Below are 18,814 nucleotides of genomic sequence, written 5' to 3'. Positions count from 1 at the left end.
ATTAAAAATAATTATGTTAGGTGTTTGGCCCTGTCTAATGAGAAACTTCAGCCCTATGGGAAATTGTATACTAAAAATGTTTTCTTGCGTGCGGTAAAAATTAGAGCATTAAATTGTAAACCAAAGTTTCTTGAAAATGAACGAAAACAATAATAAAAAAATATATTAATAAAAACGCACTACTTTGATCGACGTCACTGGTTCATATGAACCAACCAATGATATTAGAGCGTGAAGGATATCCGGTTGGCTTACCGTAAACGAACCAATCGGAAGAACTAACGCAGAGACCAACCTATGACGTCACACGCGGAGTTATTTCAGAAATACGAATCATAGCGCTGATAATACGATATATATATGTTTTGATTGGCTTAGTTAATTAGTCTATTAACAAATAAAAAAAAGACACTAAACTTCCTCATTAAATTTTATCGTATTTACATATAGGTATGTACCAACTCAAGTAGGTACCTACCGGTTTCAGATAACGTAAAATTGTGTGAATGCTTAGTTAGTTATTTTGATTTAGAACTTGTTCGTCAACTTATCTTCAAAAGTCAACTCTGATATATATGTTATTTATGCAATGTATTCGTGTTTTTCATGACGAAACATCGCGATGCGCCGCGATACGTCACATAACAAGTCGGCGCGTAGACTGCAATGGGTATGCTTGTCTCTTTATCGCGATGTATTTTCTAAATACTCGTGAAAATGGACCGAATTCTAAGAGGAATTATGCGATACCGGTATTTAGACAGAGACGTTATGGTCAAACAGTTTCAAAAAGTAAAGGATAATCCGCAGGTGAGTTTTGACATTACATTTTGACGTTTCTCATCACGTTAGATAAAGTTTCTTTCGAGCCCCGCGATTGATAATTGATACTAGGAAAATAGTAACACTAAGTAATAAAATAATTTCATTTTTATGGCGTAGAATACAAAACATTATACCTTGTACGCAAGTCCCATGTATTTTTTTATTTTTGTTAAAGTTTTGTTGTGCAGGGATTCGCTTGGGTGAACTTCATAGCCATTCCTTTTCAATATTATGTATTAAAATACCAATTAAATGATTATTTTTCAGCCCAAAGCCGTATTTTTTACATGTATGGACAGTAGAATGATTCCGACGCGATTTACAGAAACTTGCGTAGGGGACATGTTCGTAGGTAAGCAAATTTTTCAATATATCAATCAATTTTTTTCGAACTTTAACTGAACAATTTTAGGCGGGAAATTTCACTTTTTAATTTTCAAATATTGTTTTTAGAAAAGAGAAAATGAAATGTCAAATGAAAACTTTAATGAATCAAAACAGCTTTTAACGGAAAAAATCATATTAAATACATCAAAATAACAACAACAAAAAAATTATGGCGGTATTTATATTTTTCTGTTGGGAAGAATAATTAATATTATGATTTATCATGTAAAATACCGCACTTTGAATTTACTATAAATCGGTTACCATGTCTAAACTATAGAATTAAAAATAGTCCAGAAGGAGCGTAGAATCATATTCGAATACATCGGACTGTGTCCAATAATTCCCCCACTATGCTTCACTTTCGCCGCGCGCATTCGTAATGCCGCAGCGTAATGTTGCACGGTGGGAAAAAATATAATTATAACACAAATGTAAGGTTAAAAAAAAGCAATCTGTTAATTTCTCTAAAATTTATTGTGCACGCGGAAATATTGATTGACACAACAGAGTAGATAAGTAAAGGGTCATTTAATAAGAGTAATTGAATTAATGAACTTTAAACTTAAAACATAAAACAAATTTTATTTTACATAAAACGGATATTTTTATATCATGTTAAATAATATTTGATGTTTTAAAGATAAAGTCGGTCAAATGTCCACGATAGAGTTGTTTAATCCGAAATCCAATTTTCATTAGTTCTCTCATTAGATGAGCAAAGTAGGGTAAAACAATTTACTACCCTGGCAACACTAACGAAATGTTCATTTTGTTTCTTCGAAAATCTGACAGATGGAAAAATAATCCAATTTTTATGTAATGCATTTGTTACATACACATTCATTTGCTAATTACACATGAAATGTGATTGTTTCATCCTGCATCCTGTTTCTTTAAGATCTTAGCAGTATTTCTACACTTTAAAAGGAGACAACACGGCATAGTTGCATTCAAATCAGGAGTTGCGTACTGAGCGACGTCTACAAAGAAACTAATGGGTCAAAACGTAAACCTACTCATTTATGAGTAGTTTAGTCGCCTTCTGTTTTATGTGGGTATGCGGTTTCTGGACTATTCTTAATTATATGCATCTAATAATGTTTTTTTTTTAATCTATTTTTTTATATTTTTTATTTTCATTTCACAAACAGTAAAATAAACTACAATACTCATACAATTCATAAAAAAGCTAATAATAACAATAGACGTCTTTCACTAATTATATGTGAACAACAATAATAATAAAAATAAACTTTAAATGTTTAATTTTAACAATATTTTATATCTTTAAGATTATATCACGAACAAGAAATGTGCTTTTGTGTATTGCTATATGACAATAAGAAGTGTGAAGAGTGATTAACTATAATGGCTGTGAATGCTTAGATTTCCGTATCTTCTCAAATAGGATTTCTATTTTGTATTTTTCAAATTTTACAATAATATTTCGTATTATTAAACCTTGCAGTTCGTAATGCTGGAAACCTGATACCACACTCTCAGCATTTTGTAGATGAACACACGAGCTGCGAGCCGGCCGCGCTAGAGTTGGGATGCATTGTCAATGATATTCGCCATATTATAGTCTGTGGTCATACAGACTGCAAGGCCATGAATTTACTCTACACTCTGCGAGATAAACAAGAGTCATCAAAGGTAAATGATTTGGTGACAATTGAAGTATTCATTTTTGTGAATGATCACAAAAATGTATGAATTTATTAAATAAATAATTTTATTGCATGAAATAACTAATTGAATAATCTTCTTGAAATCTTAAAATCAATACCAAATATTAAAACATTTCAATCTAAATAAAAAAAACACACAAAAAACACGGAAAAAAAACACACTCCATACAGTAGAAAATTGTGTATCTTTTAAAATATAATTTCTAATTTTAAGGAATCTGTTTAAGATAGTAAAAATGAAATGTAAATAAAATGTAATAAATAAATGTATTAAAATAAATGTAAAACGAACTCCCTCTCTTAACATGAGTTTTCACTCTATCAGAGAGGTAGAAACGTAATTATAATCATTTATAAGTGTGTACCAAACATTTTGTAATGTTTTGTCTATGGGAAAATGAAAGAAAATAGAATTTGTAATTTGTAAAGTCATCATTCTGAAACATTTTTTTCAATGGCAGCACTGATACTTTTTGAATATGTTATAAATAAAATGCACCTCCAAAATAATTATAACTCTAATTTAAAATATAAATAACTTATAAAATTATTATAATTCCCATTTTAAGGTTGCACTACCCCCTTTTCCAAAATATCACATCGACAGTGGAAAGAAAAAAGTTTCTATGTGACATGTAGCAACTTTACAGAAGAGCCAATCAAAGATTTTTTTATATTTTTGATTAACATTTTTCTTGGCAATTTTTCTTGGCATTTTTTCTCATGAATCAAAACATGAGTAAAACAGCATTCGGTTAAAACTTCTTTGCTGTATTTTGCATTTAACTGCATGAACACAGTTCATAATAAACTTTTATTAAAACAAAAAAAAAAGATGGATATTGATTCTACCATCAAATGTGTAAAAAAAAATTTTTTTATTCTTCGAAGATAAGGCGTAATAAAAAATCTCTCATATACCTATTATTTTGGCGTAATTCCATATAATTTAAATAAATTCACAATGGTGAATGTTACACAGTGTGTAAAGTGGCCACTTAAACCAGCCAATGACAGGTCATAAGCCCTGTAAATGCCTAGACTTCCATATTCCCTTCTCAAAATTTTTCCCTCTCTGTTGAAATAAATTTAAATATGAACAACTCCCTAGGGAGGAAATCCAGCCAGTCTGCAAGCATTTGGACATAATCAAACATTGTTAAAAATAACTATCACTAAAGTTTACATAATTGGGTAAATTATAAGAATGCTAATATTTATTTTTAAATAAAAAAATCATGAGATTTTTTTATAAATTAAAAAAAAAAAGCTTTAATTAGCTCGTTTGTACATGTCGCTTAGGAACTTTTGCCTTTCCACTGTCAACATTTTATTTTATGCTTTGTGCATTCATATTTGTATATTTCCAAAGGGGTATTTTTCCAACCAACCAATAAAACAAAAGTTTTTTTTTAAATTTGTATGCAGACAAAATCCAAATAAAATAGATACTAAATTAGAACTAGCAATATTGGTTTGTAAATAAATGAAAATCGATACTAGTCTTCAATGAAATGAGAAAGGATATGTAAATATAAGTTATTACATTATGAAAAGAGGAGGGATTTAAAAAGAATATAAAGATGTTTCTTCAGACCTGATTTAAACTGTAGAAACACAGTCGAGCCGCATGGAAATTTAAAGGAAGACCTTGGAGAAATACTAAAACATGAAAACTGAAGACAATATACCTAAGAAATAATGGAAAAGTGTAAGGGTTGTGAATAATTCGAATTGTTTGTATTTTTAATAGGAAAACAGAAGATTATCTCCTTTGAAATCGTGGCTTTGTACACACGCACAAACAAGTTTGGACAAATTTCTCAAAATGAATGGAGATTTTAAAAAACCCATTGCATTCACAGCTGAAACCAATATGAGAAAATTCATAGCTTATATTGACCCGGAAGACAAATTTGCTATTGAAGACAAATTATCTCAGGTTAGTAAACTTTTTTAACTTCGACTTATGAGCGGACACCCGGGTGGAAGGAGATTAGTGGGAAGACCCTGAATGAGATAGGAGGATGAAGTGAGAAAAGATGAAGTGCAGCTTCTCTATGTGTCAAATTAATTATGTAGGTATACATATTTAAAAAGTCTTCAAGGTGTTGATTTCCTTTTTTTTTATATATTGTGTATGTAAATTCTTTGTATATTTTCTCAAAAATTACATTAGGATCACTATGTTTTTGTGAAATATTTATCCTGCCTTGAAATTTAAAATGATTTGGTTTGTTAACAAGTTTACTGTTCATTGGGATGATTTTTTTTGAGTTTTTTGTTTGCGGGTACAAGCATATGGACGCTCGTTACTGTGATATCACAATATGTGTTCCCTTTAAAGGGAACACATATTTTGGATTCGATAACTGACGATATCAATGATTTGCCTTCTCATCTTATCAGTGCATGATTCCGTCATTGTTCTCTTGTGCAGTTATTCCTACAATAATTCGACCTGCATTTTCATCTTTTAAATTAACATTTAAGTCTCCACATAAAACTAAAAGATGTCTCCTTGAAAACTATATAATATCATAGTTTCGAGAAAAATTACTTATCTTTCAAAAAAAGAACCCACATTGAAAAAGATTTTAGCTCTTTTACTTAAAAAAAGTCAACTGACATGATTAAAATAAAACAAATTCCAATATTTTCAAATATGGGCAGAATGGTAAACGTAATGCAGGTCATAAACCTTGTAAATGCCTAGTCTTCCATATTACCTATTATGCCTTGTCCACTAACAATTTGACATACTCAAAACACTGTTGAATATTAAATGTCTTCATTATCATTTTTCTAGGTGAATACACTTCAACAGCTTCAAAATATAGCCTCATACGGATTCCTAAAGAAGAGACTAGAAGCCCATAATCTTCATATCCATGCTCTGTGGTTTGATATTTATACCGGAGACATATATTACTTCAGCAGAAGAGCCAAAAAATTTGTGATCATCGATGAATACACCTTCGAAACACTCTTGTCTGAAGTTCGGAGGTATTATTCATAAGGACAATGACAATGAAACAACTCAAAGGAGTACATTATATTTTTGTAGTCTCCAGTTAAAAGTTCTTAGGTCAAATTTTGATTATTTGAGCGGATTTTTGTGATTTTAGAATTAGTTATATGTTATATATATATATATATTATAACTATCAATGTTTAAAAAACACTTAATCATTCAGAATTTTTAAATTAAAAAACAAATGGGCTCACAATTGGCATCATATTGTCATCTCTCATCCCTGTCTAGTGGGTTTCTAGAAAACATTGCGTAAAACTCAATAATTGTAGTATGGCGAAGGTAACGTAATAGTACTGTTTGTCACATACGACGTAAAACATCTTGTTTTAGGTAATTCAAAATATGCCTTTTTTAAACCATTGTAATTTTTTGCTTCTTTAAAAATAATTATATATATTTAAAAATTGTGAATAGACCCTGTTAGATAACTAGGACCTATATTTTTTTTTAATAAAACTTTTCAAAGTATATCTCCTCAAAGGAAAAAAAATGTTCTAAAATACAATTCGTGTTTAAAATGCATGAAGATTTATTAGGTCATTTTCATATTGTTTAAGTAGGTACATTTTTAGTATTGTCATTACTCTGGACCTAAAATGTAATTTTTACTAAATAACTTTTCATTAGATGATAGGTTCCTACCTTATTTTTACATCTCATAATCTATGCTTTTTGTAACCCCTCAAAATGTTTTTTTTTATGAATAATTTATGTTTTTATCATATATTTTATAAGTGTTTTTCTAGTCTGTTTTTTTATTCCATTTAAATAATCGTTTGAATCCACGTATCAAATTCCATTTTTGTATATTTTGTGTTTAGTTAGAATAAGAAAATCTTTTATATCATTCCTCATTTTCTTGTCCATGTTATTATTATTTTATTTAATTTAAGCTAATATGTACTATCATTGTTTATATTATGTATGTATAATATTGTATAATTAATTATTATTTATGTCTTGCGGGTCAACTTTGTAGCATTGAGCTGATTCCAGTACGTCTAATGCACTATGTTTTGAATATTATAAAATATAAATAATATTATCATCAAACCCTTGTCCGCATTTTCAAAGAAGAATGCAGCGTATCTCAGTCATCTGTTACAGTAAGGTAAGGTGATCAATCTTACGCTTTAAGTTCCAGTCTAGGAACGGTGAAATAATGTATTGAAAGCTCCCTTTACAAACCCGGATCCATTCTAGAGGTCTTGTGGTCTCTTTTCGGATCCATATATTCCAAAAACAAATTTTAAGCTTTGACCCTTTATAGGACACCTAGAACAAAGTGTGTACCACGTGAATTAAGGTATTTATTTTATAATATTTCTTATGTCACATTACTACTCAGCTTTTTCAAATGCAATAGGTTTATTATCGTAAAAAACAACATTATTTTAATAAATTAACGCAAAATATGCACTATAAACGGTTAATGAACGGATAATTCATTTTTTAAATTTTCTTTGTTTATAGAAAATTTGCGTTATTATATTTTACAACTACTGCTTTTAATGCCCATATTATTGCCAGTACAATTCAGTCTATTTCGTAAATTTGTCCGTCGCCTTTTATTTAATTAGTAAAATAATGCATTGTAAAACCACCTTATAAATAAATACTTATGTTCGACCCTCCAAGGAATAGATTCAATTACCTCAAGCATGGTAGGCAAACGGGCCAACCACTACACAGGCGGACTTTTCTCTACTCGATTTTATTCGTTCGATCGGTTTTTGAACTTGTCAACCGAGCGTGCACCAATCGCTTTCCCAGGAAGGCTATTCCATTGCTCAACAACTCCGTTTGTCAGAAAGTTCTCTCTGGGGTCGGATTGAAGGAGTTAGTGTTCAATTTATGTTAATGACCTCTAATGATGGCGGTTATTATTTCTTTTCATAAATAAATTATTAATGTTAGTACAAATTCAGATTCTCTATTTTTCCTGTTTAAAAAGCTTTACCTTAGAATAATTTAGTGTTTAACTATGCGTGCACATTCATTATATTAACACCATAGTGCACAATCATTGCTCTATGTTATGTTTTAGAACTAAGCTTGTCAAAATGTCAACTGAAAGGGAGAATGAGGATGTTCTGTGTTTTTGAAAATATGGATTTGTTACTTTATTTTTTAATCAAAATAAAAAACCTTGTTTTTAACCATTTATTCTTAATTTTTTACCAAACTGTTTCTGACCTACATCAAGGTATGGTTTATGGATGAATACAATATTTTAAAATAGGATTGTATCAATTTGTAAAGTATACCTTGATAAGTAGCTCAGAAACTGGTCGGTAATAAAATAAATAATATGTGGTTGGAAAATACTCGTTGCTACTTGCTAACAGAACTGCATCATCAGCATACAACAAGCAGCTTACTGAAAAATTATAAATTTTTGCTACAATACTCATACGTTCTTTCTCTTTCATACATTTGTCCATGTATAGATTAAACAACCATGGTGCCATTACACATCCCTGTTTCACGCCTTTTGAGATCGCAAACCAAGATGTGAATCCCCCATCAACTCTTGCACACGCTGAACTCTCCTCATAGAGAGATGATACTGCACGTATAAGTGTATTGTTTACTTCATACTTTTCCAACACGCCCCACAATTTTTTTGAATGCATGTGAACTTTATTATTTTTTGTACAAATTTTAAATACGCGTTCATCATCATAGTACCTATATCCACAATGGTGTATAGGGCACTGTATTTGTACACCAAATGCTGCGTATCTCGATCATCTGTTACAGTGTAATATTTTAATGAAAATCACATTTTAACATAAATATTCCATGCCCACCATGCCGGGAATCAAACCTGCAACATGGTAAGAAAATACTCGTCCATGGTTCCGGTTTTATTTCATACACAGGACTGTATTCTTAATGCCGCCTGGATATGGGGAAGAAACTTTAATGTTTGTATTTATCGTATTCTTCTCGTACCGCTCCTATCGGAGGTTGGCGACCATCACTTGAAACTCCTCTCGATCCTAGGCATTGAGCATTGCTGCATCTGGTATTTCAAATCACTGCCAAAGATTCCTGAACCATGATGTTCTTTTGCATCTACCCTTTATCTTCCCTTCCACTATGAGCTGTAGAAGGGTACATTTTTCTCCCCGGAATATGTGGCCAAAGTATGCGGCCTTTCTTTTTTTGACAGCGGTTAACATTTCTCGATATTTTCCCATTATATCCAGTACCCTTTCATTGGACACTTGATCAGCCCATGAGAAACGTGGCGTTTTCCTGTACAACCACATTTTATAAAATAAGTATACCGTATTTATGAAATATGAAATGTGCCAACATTTTTAAGAATATTATAGATATATGCCAAAATTTAAAATTGTGTAATAAATTTCACTTTGCTGCTGGAAACAAAGAAATGTATAATTCGTTTTAATTTGGCTGCATCGTGAAAATATTAATTACTTGTTTAAAGACTCAAAGTGAATGAATGTGATCTAAATTAAGACATATATTTTTGGCACAAATTACTTAGGAAAAGTTTGCAAATAAAGTTCTTGGCAGTATTCACTGAGAAAGACTTGAATGAAATTAAATACTTTGTAATAAAGATCACGAGTGGTAATTACATATATTATATTGTGATAAAAGTCTTGAATAAAAAATTTAAACGTTCACATTTTGAATTCACAATTTAATTATTATTGGAAATTTATATTTGAACTTTAAAATCGCAAATGTATTGAAACTAATTCTCAACCAGTTTTAGAATACAGGCAAAGCAGGAGAGAGAACACAGTTATATATTTTTATGAAGAAGAATGTACTATATATATCATGTATAGATAGTTAATAAATTCCCTCCGGGCATGGAATGTCAGCTATAAATAACATAATTTAAATTGGAAAATTGTTAAATATTCGTCTTATATTTTAGTAAGTTAATATGTTTTATTTTTAATTGCAATTTAACGAAGCTAAAAGGGAAAACTAATTAACTATTTTCTATTCATGTTCATAGTAAAATCTTCTTTTTTGATTTTGGGGAAAAACAATCCGTTTATTACACGGAGGTCTCCTGGGAAACCGAACTCCTCTCACCTCCTCTTTGAAAGTCTTCCAGGTTGGCGGCTACCCCGTGGCGTGTTACTACCACGTGTGGAAGTCTGTTTTTATCCATTATCTCCACATTGTTGCGCCAGAATCATCTCCTTTTCCTACCCTTTCTCACAATATCTTCTATGTTGTATGCTTCACGTATGACAGTGTTTCTGATACTGTCCCTCAGCATCTTTCTCAGAATAGTGCGAAATGTCTTCATTTCTGCAGTTCTAAGCATGGATTTTGTTTTAGTCATGTCGGCTTTTGATTCAATTCCATATGTCATTATCGGCCGGACATAAGTTATACAGATTCGCACTTTGCTTTCTACATGCATATGTGTATTTTTATAGACAAAGCTTTTAAACATCTTGATAATGCCGCTGCTTTATTGGTCTGTTTGCGGACTTCATTGTAGAGATCATTTTGATCAGAGACTTCCAGTCCCGGGCACCTGAATCTTGACGCCTGCTCGATGGGTTCATTCTCAATCATCAATCTGCACTCTGTCTGTTCTTTTGCGATTGTCATACAGTTTGTTTTGTTGACAGATATTGCGATATTGTATAATTTTGCATTCTTGTTAAACATGTGCAGAAATCGTTGCAGGTCCTCCTCAGATTCTGCTACAATTATAGCATCGTCTGCTCAGCATATGCTGTTGATTTTTAAAAATATTTAAATGCTTAAAAAATTATTTTCATAATTTTACTGAACATGTATTATAAAAAATGTTTTTAATCTCTCTGCTCTAAAGAGATCAAATTTGTCAAAAATGTGGTGATGGATTTCCGTCGAAGATATAAAAATAGTTTAGTTATGAAATTTCATAATTTAATTTAATTAAACCATATTAAATTTGAACAAAGTAGATAAATATATTTATTCAAAATTATTTTAATTATTAAAGTGATTAAAATGTATTTGTTGGTTTGTGCAAAAATTTCTTCAAAGACTGCTGGAATTATAAATTCAGTCACAAACCCATTAATATGTTTTTATTTTATATTTTTAGCAATGCTTTATGTATTGTAATTGTATTTTTATTTAATAAATAATACATTTTTTAAATTGTCTTTTTACTTAATTATGTTAAGTTCTAAAATGTAAATGCAATCGGGATACTATTGTACCTGAAATTTTCAATGACAAAATATAAATAATCTGATTTAAAAATGGAATACACTGTTGAAAAATAAATGTTATTTTTTAAAGAAAAAACGTTGGTCAAATTATCAATTTCTAAATACAACTTGGGATTCTCTGCATATTCTGATCTGAATTCTGTATAAATGTTTTGTACTTTTCCCAATGCGGTTAGTTAATAAAGATGTCTGAAAAGGTTTCCTTAATTAGTAAAAGTAATCCATTCTCACAAAAGACTGTATGGGGGAGAAACCATAAAAATGACACGTAAATTAGTTGCACAGAAAATAATGTGATGCCCCTAGGCAACAACCCCTTTACGAGTGTTAGAGGGGTGTTGCCCTAGGTGACAGATTTGTCAAAAGATCTGAATTCTTCACTAATCATTTCATTTTCAAAAATTTTCAAAAATGTGTTAAAACAATAGTCGTGATAAATAATAAAATTATTCGCTAATAATAAATAATTAAATTAAAATTACAAATAAACCCTTAATAATTATGTATTTCAACGTTATCCTTAGTTCATTTTTAATCTCTCATTCCTTTTTTTCCACTATTAGTATCCCCAAATAAAAATTATCTATTTACTTACTTTTTATAACGGAAGTTATATATCAATAATATTTTTTTAATTTTTATATGGGAGTTGCTTTATATAGTATACAAGGTTTATATTTCAAAAGTGGATTTTTCTGCAATTAAATTTCTTAAAATTGAGCTAAACTGTTGGGATCATATAATATATATAATAAAAATTAATTGATCAACCAATCAAATCACTGATTCATAGATAATGCTGATAACATTTTAGTCATTCATGCTATCTACAGACTTAGCGCTAAGTGAAAAAAATGACCTTTAAATTTATAAGTCCATAAAAAAATATATACTATGGTTTTTGCCATATCCGGTCTACGAAATTAATTGTCTCTGGTGTCTAGTGTCACTTCGCATTGCATTTCTTAGAGGTTTCGTAATTCTGAATTCTGACACATTATTTGACAGCTGACAGAGCGCGAGGTTTCTGTAAGCAGTTTATTCGTAGAAAACTTAGTAATAAGTTAAGAATATCAAAATACTCTATTAGGAGTACAGGCACGGTATTTTCAAGTGAAAAATTTGGTGAGTTGATTTTATTTATGAATTACACAACATGTCATCACCTCTTACACCGGGAAATTGAATCGAAAATTTGAAGGGTACGCATTGTAAATTAAGTAAAATAATTACTTGTAAATACTATTTCGTGTCCCATATGTACAAAACACACTTAAAAAACATCGTGGTTAATTTACGACGGATGTGATGACATTGGTTTTTACGAATTCTAGTTTTTTCAAACAAAACTCTCGTTAACGAGCTTATGTTATTTTTAAATTCTCCTGTAATATGGTTTATTAATTTTAAACTAACATTAATTTACTCCCGTTACTATCACAATATAGTGCATTGTATTTTTTAAAACGGAGTACTTTCTACTTTTTAAATACGTTTTTTATGTAAATCCGACCTTAACCTTCATTTATATAAAATCTAATTCGACTACGAAATTTCATTTTAAACATTTCTGTCTCTTTAAATTAAAATTATATTAAATTTTCCTTTTCATCGTGAGCTTTTAAGAGCTGTAAAGTTCAAGGTCATCTTAATAATTATGTAACATACCAAATGATTTTACATTTTATTTATGATTGCAATAATAAATGGGGTTAGATGCTGTCTAGCTGTAAGGGTTATTAATTTAATCATAAAAAAATAAATATTTACAGTATAAAATTTATTTTACACACACATGTCTCATGTAGGCCATAGCTGTCTATTAATTACCAATGTCTTTTAGATTGACACAATGAAAAAGACTATTCCGAACATAATCGCAAACGAGTAAAAAAATGTAGGCGAAAACAAAACAAACTTGTATCTAACTAACTCGTGTCTGGGCTTGACTTGTATTATTTTTTACTTTAAATATTACACATCTAAAATAAGATTTTACTTGCGTGACGTGGTTGGGTTTTTAGAAATTCAAATATCCGGTACTGTCCGCCGTCTGGGCTACCCGAACTTCCCCTGTATTAGTATTTCTTGTTTCTTTGGCCTTAATATATATATATTTTACACACATTTTAAGTTATTAAGGTGTGTCGGCCTCGTGGTTTAATGGTCAGCGCGTTTGCCTACCATGCAAGAGATCTTGGGTTTGATTCTAAGAAATATTTATTTAAAAGGGTGTTTTCACACTAGAATATTTTATAGTCCCTGCAGCTCAATCACTAATAACTATCGTCGTGCTTAAAAACATGCTAAGCATTTGAGCGATCACAATGAACAATAATGAACATGCTTAAGTTAACGCGTGTGTAATCTCCAAGTCAATGCTCGTGTCAGTTTGTTTGTCTTCCTCGTAAATAAATACAGTTCACTGGCGAATAATCGACATTTATATATATATATATATATTGCATTTGCAAAATAGTAAGGAGTATCTGATACTAAAAAGTAAAAATTAAATTACAATTACTATGGCGACTGCTTTTCTTGACATTTGGCTTGCTAACCGCCGGCTAAATGCAATAAATAGCATGATAAATAATAAATGAATAAAAATAGCAGTTTTGGAATATTTACACCAGTGAGATTCAAATTATTATCAGGATTATACGTCGCGAAACGTAAATATTTAATATTAGGTGTTCACGGATGTTCCGTTGTGATCGCGACTACGATAATAAACCACGGTGAGAAATTGTTATCAAGTCGCTTATTAGCACGTCGATAGTTATTTGTGATTGAGCTACTGGACTGGTACCTGAAGCGTAAGACTGATCAAGACCTTTATGTAACAAAAATGATCAAGATACACTGTGATTGGTGTACCAATGCTGTCCCCTATGCACCATTTGGTGCGGAAAGGGAATTATTAATGAATGATATGTAAGAATAAACATTAAAGAAGACTGTTTTGTTGCTTTTTGCAGTTGAATCATGCCTGATGAAATCTTCAAATACGACGATGAGAGTAATACAGATAAACTTGCAAGGAAGTCCAGAGATTCACCCTTCATGATTTTAGGTAAGTCCACATCTTTGCTCGTTTAGCTGCCAACGATTGGATAGCCGAACTCAAGAGATAGTCACAGCGCCGTCTGTAAATTAAACAATAAATAGTTACTATTAAATAAGTACCTTTGTGATTGTAATCGTTCTGTACAATGCGTAGGAGCTACTGAACAGTGGCGAATGGTGATTTTATTATATATTTGTACCTACAAAGAAGGTACATAATATAATGTAAGTAATATATACTATAAAATGATATTTTTCTGTGGTTCTGTGTGATACAACAACTCTCATCCATGAAATCAACTCAAACACCGTAACTTTATGATATATTATATTATATAGATACTTTACTTTACTTTACATAACTCATTAAAAAATTAATATAAAATAGCACTATGAATTCAGTCAATATTGGGTATTCAATTGAAATGTCAACTGGCCGAATTGTTCTAGAAATTAATAGTGCTAAAAACGGCCGCGTCGAGCGCCATATGTCCTGCAACATGACGCATGAAAGCAATTATGGTCTCATGTCAAAAGTACCATCTCAAAGAAAAATAGCCCTTAAGAAATAATGTTTGAATTACTGTTTTCCAAATCAAGAATCTTCAAATAATTTGCGTAATCTGCAAGTTTAATCTAGGAGAAAAACCCGCACGGGGGTTCAGACATTCAAAATATAGTATACTTATTTGTATGAAAAATCGGCTAGTTTCTTGGCTCACCGCAGCCGCTGGGCGCACTTTATTGATATTAATTGTTATATTCGGATAAAAATACAAACGGTGGAAACGATTTAAAATAAATAGTAATTATTTATTTGTTTTTTTGTAAATAAAGTTACAGTAAAACATTTTTATGGTTAGTCAAATATAATGGTAAGCTGCGCATAATTGCTTCTATACACGGTTCGCCCCTGTTGCTGAAGAGGTGCTTGTAAAGGTTTTCTTTTGACCTAATGAAACGTAGCTGAAACCAAGTGAGGATTATCACTACAGCCCTCATAGAGCACTGCAGATGAAATTAACAAACACCTTGCTAGAATGAACCTTTTCGAAACTTCTAGATGTAGCGGCGCAGATGAGATTTTATTTATTAATTTTATCATCATCATCATAATTACCTCTCCACACATAATGGTGCATAGGGCACTGCAATGGTACAGCAACCGCAACGTATCTTGATCATTTTTGTTGCATGAAGTAAAGATGATCAATCTTATGCTTCATGTGCCAGTCTATGAAATATTTTAGTGCAAAAACATATTTTTGAATAAATATTTCATGTCTACCATGTCGGGAATCGAACCCTAGACCTCTTGCATGGTAGGCAAACGCACTGACCATTGCCTAAAATAAAGTTCCGATTGGTTTTATTGACCAAAACTCTGGACGTGTACTTTCGACTCGATGGGTAAAAATAAATAAAATTCCAGTGGAGATAAGTTTGCCTCGTAGTGTCATGGTCGAAGCATTATGTTTGAAGTCTTAAGCAACTATGCTTGAGGTCCTAGGTTCGATTCCTGGCAGGGTGGATGTGAAATATTGATTTTAAAGGTAGTTCTACACCCCAATGTATCATAATTTCTGGATGAAGTGCAAGACCTTACCTTTATGTAACGAAAATTATCAAGATTTGCTGCAATTAGAGTACCAATTCAGTGCCCTATGCACCTTCGGGTATAGCTACGGAAATGATGATGGTGATGATGGGAATTTAATAATATTTATTACCAACTTCAAGTTTTTATTTAAATCTTTAATCTGCCTCTTATTTTTCTTCATATCGTTCATTTGTATGTGATATATTAGAAGTTTTAGACACATGTTAATGCTTTACAATGTCCACTGATCTTATTAAATTAGCACATTCAATTTACAATGTATTGTAATAATTGCTCAGAGTAAATAATTTGTTTCCTTATTCGTCTGAAAGAACTTATTGTTAGCTGTCTTGTGATGAGTATTATTCTATAAATGGCACTCCTTGAAGCGTGTGAATGTTTTAAGTTGGCCAAATATCAATGCATCTACACATATACATATATATATATATATATACTATTGAATGCCAAGGTGTTAACCTTCATATATGTATTAAACCACATACTAAATATCGTCATTAGAATTATTGTTTTTCAAAGAATTTCATTTAAATGATATTTCTCAGAAACTAGAAGTTCAAAGTATCAACTTCATCTGATTCAAGCTAATTCTTCTTCTTAGTATTGGAAGCAAACTTAGAAATCTCAACCAAAAATGGAAAATTAGTTATTGATGCCAAAATAAACTATACATAAAAACCTACCTACCTAAGTAATAGTGTGATTCAAAACCGTCTCTAAATCTTGCAAAAACAGATTTCAATTATACTACTTGACACCGCAAACTTAGCATTCTCCATTGAGTTGGTGAAGCATAATTAGAAATCTCACAATTCTTTTTCCAAAGTTTTTGCAAATATCTCAGTAACTCCCTCAATGGAGATTTCTAAGTTTGCTAGATAGTTACACACACATATAGTAAAAAAGGCTACTGCCCAGCAAATTTGACTTTTTGAGGTAAAAACCCGGAGTTTTGAAAATTGCCATGATTGTTTGTTGATATCTACTGCATAACATACGTACGCAATATACAAGTAGGCGTTATGGTCGTTTGGTACCCCCGTTCAGATCATGTGTGATTTTTGGAAGCTTAGTGAGGAAAAGGTTAAAAGGGTGTTTTCAAACTAGAATATTTCATATTCCCTGGACCGGTACCTGAAGCGTAAGACCGATCACCTTCATGAAACAAAAATGATCAAGATACGCTGCGATTGGTGTACCAATGCAGTGCCCTATGCACCATTAAGTGCGGAAAGGGAATGATAATGTTGATATCCGATATATTGTTACAACATTGTAATAAAAAAATAATTCTCTTCTAAAAACTTTATGAAACATTTGTGAATGATCAAATAAAATATTTCTTTGTATTTCTAGGAATCGCAGGGTGCATCGCGGCTGTTGGAGCCGGGGCTTTAGGCTACAAACGAAGAGGTGGGATGAGCACCAGCATCTACCTCATGCAGTTCAGGGTTATAGCCCAAGGGACCGTAGTAGCCGCACTCATGGCCGGCATCTCCTACCAAATGTACACAGATTACATCAGGCCCAAATTTAAAAGCGAATAAATATGCTTATTAATTGATTCACGAAATGACGACACTGTGGACTTAGCTTAGTAAATTATTTTAATATTTGTGGTGGAAAATGTGACAAAATAATATTGTTATCTATGCAATTAAAATTGACCAACTCGCATGTCTATTAAAAGACTGTTACCAGTTTTAAAAACATACGGAAGTAGCGTTTAATGACGATTTTAAATATGTAATATTTCTTTGGCTTTTGGAGTCGGTATCAAAAATACCCTTTTACACTGAGAATTAAAAATGTTCAAAGTTATAATTATTAGCTTATAGATTATGTATTTTTCTAAGGTGTATCGCATTATCAATGCTTAATTAAATTGATATATTTCTTGAATATAAATATTTTTTTAATCTACCTTTATTTATAAATTACTATCTAACAATTTACCTACTGAGGTTAAAATATTAACCGCTAATTTCTGTCTAGTCAAATGCAAAATATTTTTTTCTCTATGTTTATTGAGACAGTTGTTAATTAGCATTATGTTACCTATTGTATGAAATCATTTTGTTTAAATATTATTTTATATTTTTTAATGTGTTGCATTGTGTGGGAACCATCTAAAGAAAAAAGAAAATATATATTCTAGTATTAGGCTGGACCTTCCATAGGTTCAGTACCAAAGCAGTAAAAGCAGGCACAAAGATCCAGTCACTTGCTTATAAGGGCAAATGTGTATATTTCCATCCCTTCTCAGTAAGTGACGAGGCGTTAGTTCTAGCGCTGTCTAGAATCTAGATGCATTTTTCAATATCATAGACAATACACAGAAAAGCAATATAATTAATGGGAAAAGTTATTGGCTGTCCTGAAGTTAGTGATTTGCAGTTGGTAAATTTTAATTGTATAGCAGCAATATGCATATTGTATCTGTTCAGGCAAAGGGCGTTTACTCTTTTTTTTTAATTAGACTGATGTAGCGTTATCGTGATTGTATATTATGAAGGAAAATAATAGCTTTATCTTCGGGTACCGATCCATTTTCCACCAGGTAAATCGGGGGCTTAGGGTCATAAGGGCGAAACTACAAAAAATGCTGTTTTGTGTTAAGTACTAATCTGATATCCAAACAAAATATCCTGTTAGTGACAAAAAGATGAAACTCATCCGATAAGTAGTTACCTAGATAAATTTGTGTGAAACTACAAATGAAGCGTTTTGTTTAAAGTCAGAAGAATAAAACACCTTTTACATCATTTTGTTAATTTACTAATGTAAGCGCAAGTTAGGGTCATATAGACGAAAGCGTAGTTTCATATTTTTGTATCTAAAACATTTTATGCTCTTTTAACTGTATTTTTTATTTTCTTTATTTGTTGCCCTTAAAAGACAGTATTATTTTTTGAAAACTGTTTTATCATTTATCTCAAAACTGTGTTTT

General features: G+C 31.1%; 2 protein-coding genes across 2 annotated transcripts; both read left to right on the top strand.

The window, feature by feature from the left end:
- The first annotated feature begins 573 nt into the window (after positions 1–573).
- Positions 574–6,049, top strand: CAHbeta (carbonic anhydrase beta). Its single transcript, XM_088231189.1, has 5 exons — positions 574–810; positions 1,093–1,177; positions 2,684–2,871; positions 4,660–4,848; positions 5,716–6,049. Exons 1-5 carry the CDS (start codon positions 718–720, stop codon positions 5,923–5,925), a joined length of 765 nt encoding a protein of 254 aa, XP_088087315.1. The 5' UTR covers positions 574–717; the 3' UTR covers positions 5,926–6,049.
- Positions 6,050–12,119: 6,070 nt separating this feature from the next.
- Positions 12,120–18,010, top strand: LOC148278584 (HIG1 domain family member 1C-like). The gene is made up of 3 exons (XM_088231182.1): positions 12,120–12,299; positions 14,156–14,250; positions 17,221–18,010. The coding sequence occupies exons 2-3, from the start codon at positions 14,163–14,165 to the stop codon at positions 17,409–17,411; spliced, it is 279 nt and encodes a 92-aa protein (XP_088087308.1). The 5' UTR covers positions 12,120–12,299; positions 14,156–14,162; the 3' UTR covers positions 17,412–18,010.
- Positions 18,011–18,814: the final 804 nt, after the last annotated feature.

The sequence above is a fragment of the Micrasema longulum genome, unplaced genomic scaffold (genome assembly GCF_059751315.1).
Source record: "Micrasema longulum isolate JH-2025_06_02 unplaced genomic scaffold, ASM5975131v1 h1tg000859l, whole genome shotgun sequence".
NCBI classification, from domain to species: Eukaryota; Metazoa; Arthropoda; class Insecta; order Trichoptera; family Brachycentridae; genus Micrasema; species Micrasema longulum.
This window is presented reverse-complemented; position numbering and strand designations above follow the sequence as displayed.

What these genes read in the sequence shown, in the direction of transcription:
- CAHbeta (XM_088231189.1), top strand. Translation starts at nt 718, where the DNA reads ATGGACCGAATTCTAAGAGGAATTATGCGATACCGGTATTTAGACAGA. An exon ending in ATAAACAAGAGTCATCAAAG is followed by an intron (nt 2,872 to 4,659) that starts GTAAATGATTTG and finishes TATTTTTAATAG; the next exon opens with GAAAACAGAAGATTATCTCC. An exon ending in TTGAAGACAAATTATCTCAG is followed by an intron (nt 4,849 to 5,715) that starts GTTAGTAAACTT and finishes TCATTTTTCTAG; the next exon opens with GTGAATACACTTCAACAGCT.
- LOC148278584 (XM_088231182.1), top strand. Translation starts at nt 14,163, where the DNA reads ATGCCTGATGAAATCTTCAAATACGACGATGAGAGTAATACAGATAAA. An exon ending in TTCACCCTTCATGATTTTAG is followed by an intron (nt 14,251 to 17,220) that starts GTAAGTCCACAT and finishes TTGTATTTCTAG; the next exon opens with GAATCGCAGGGTGCATCGCG.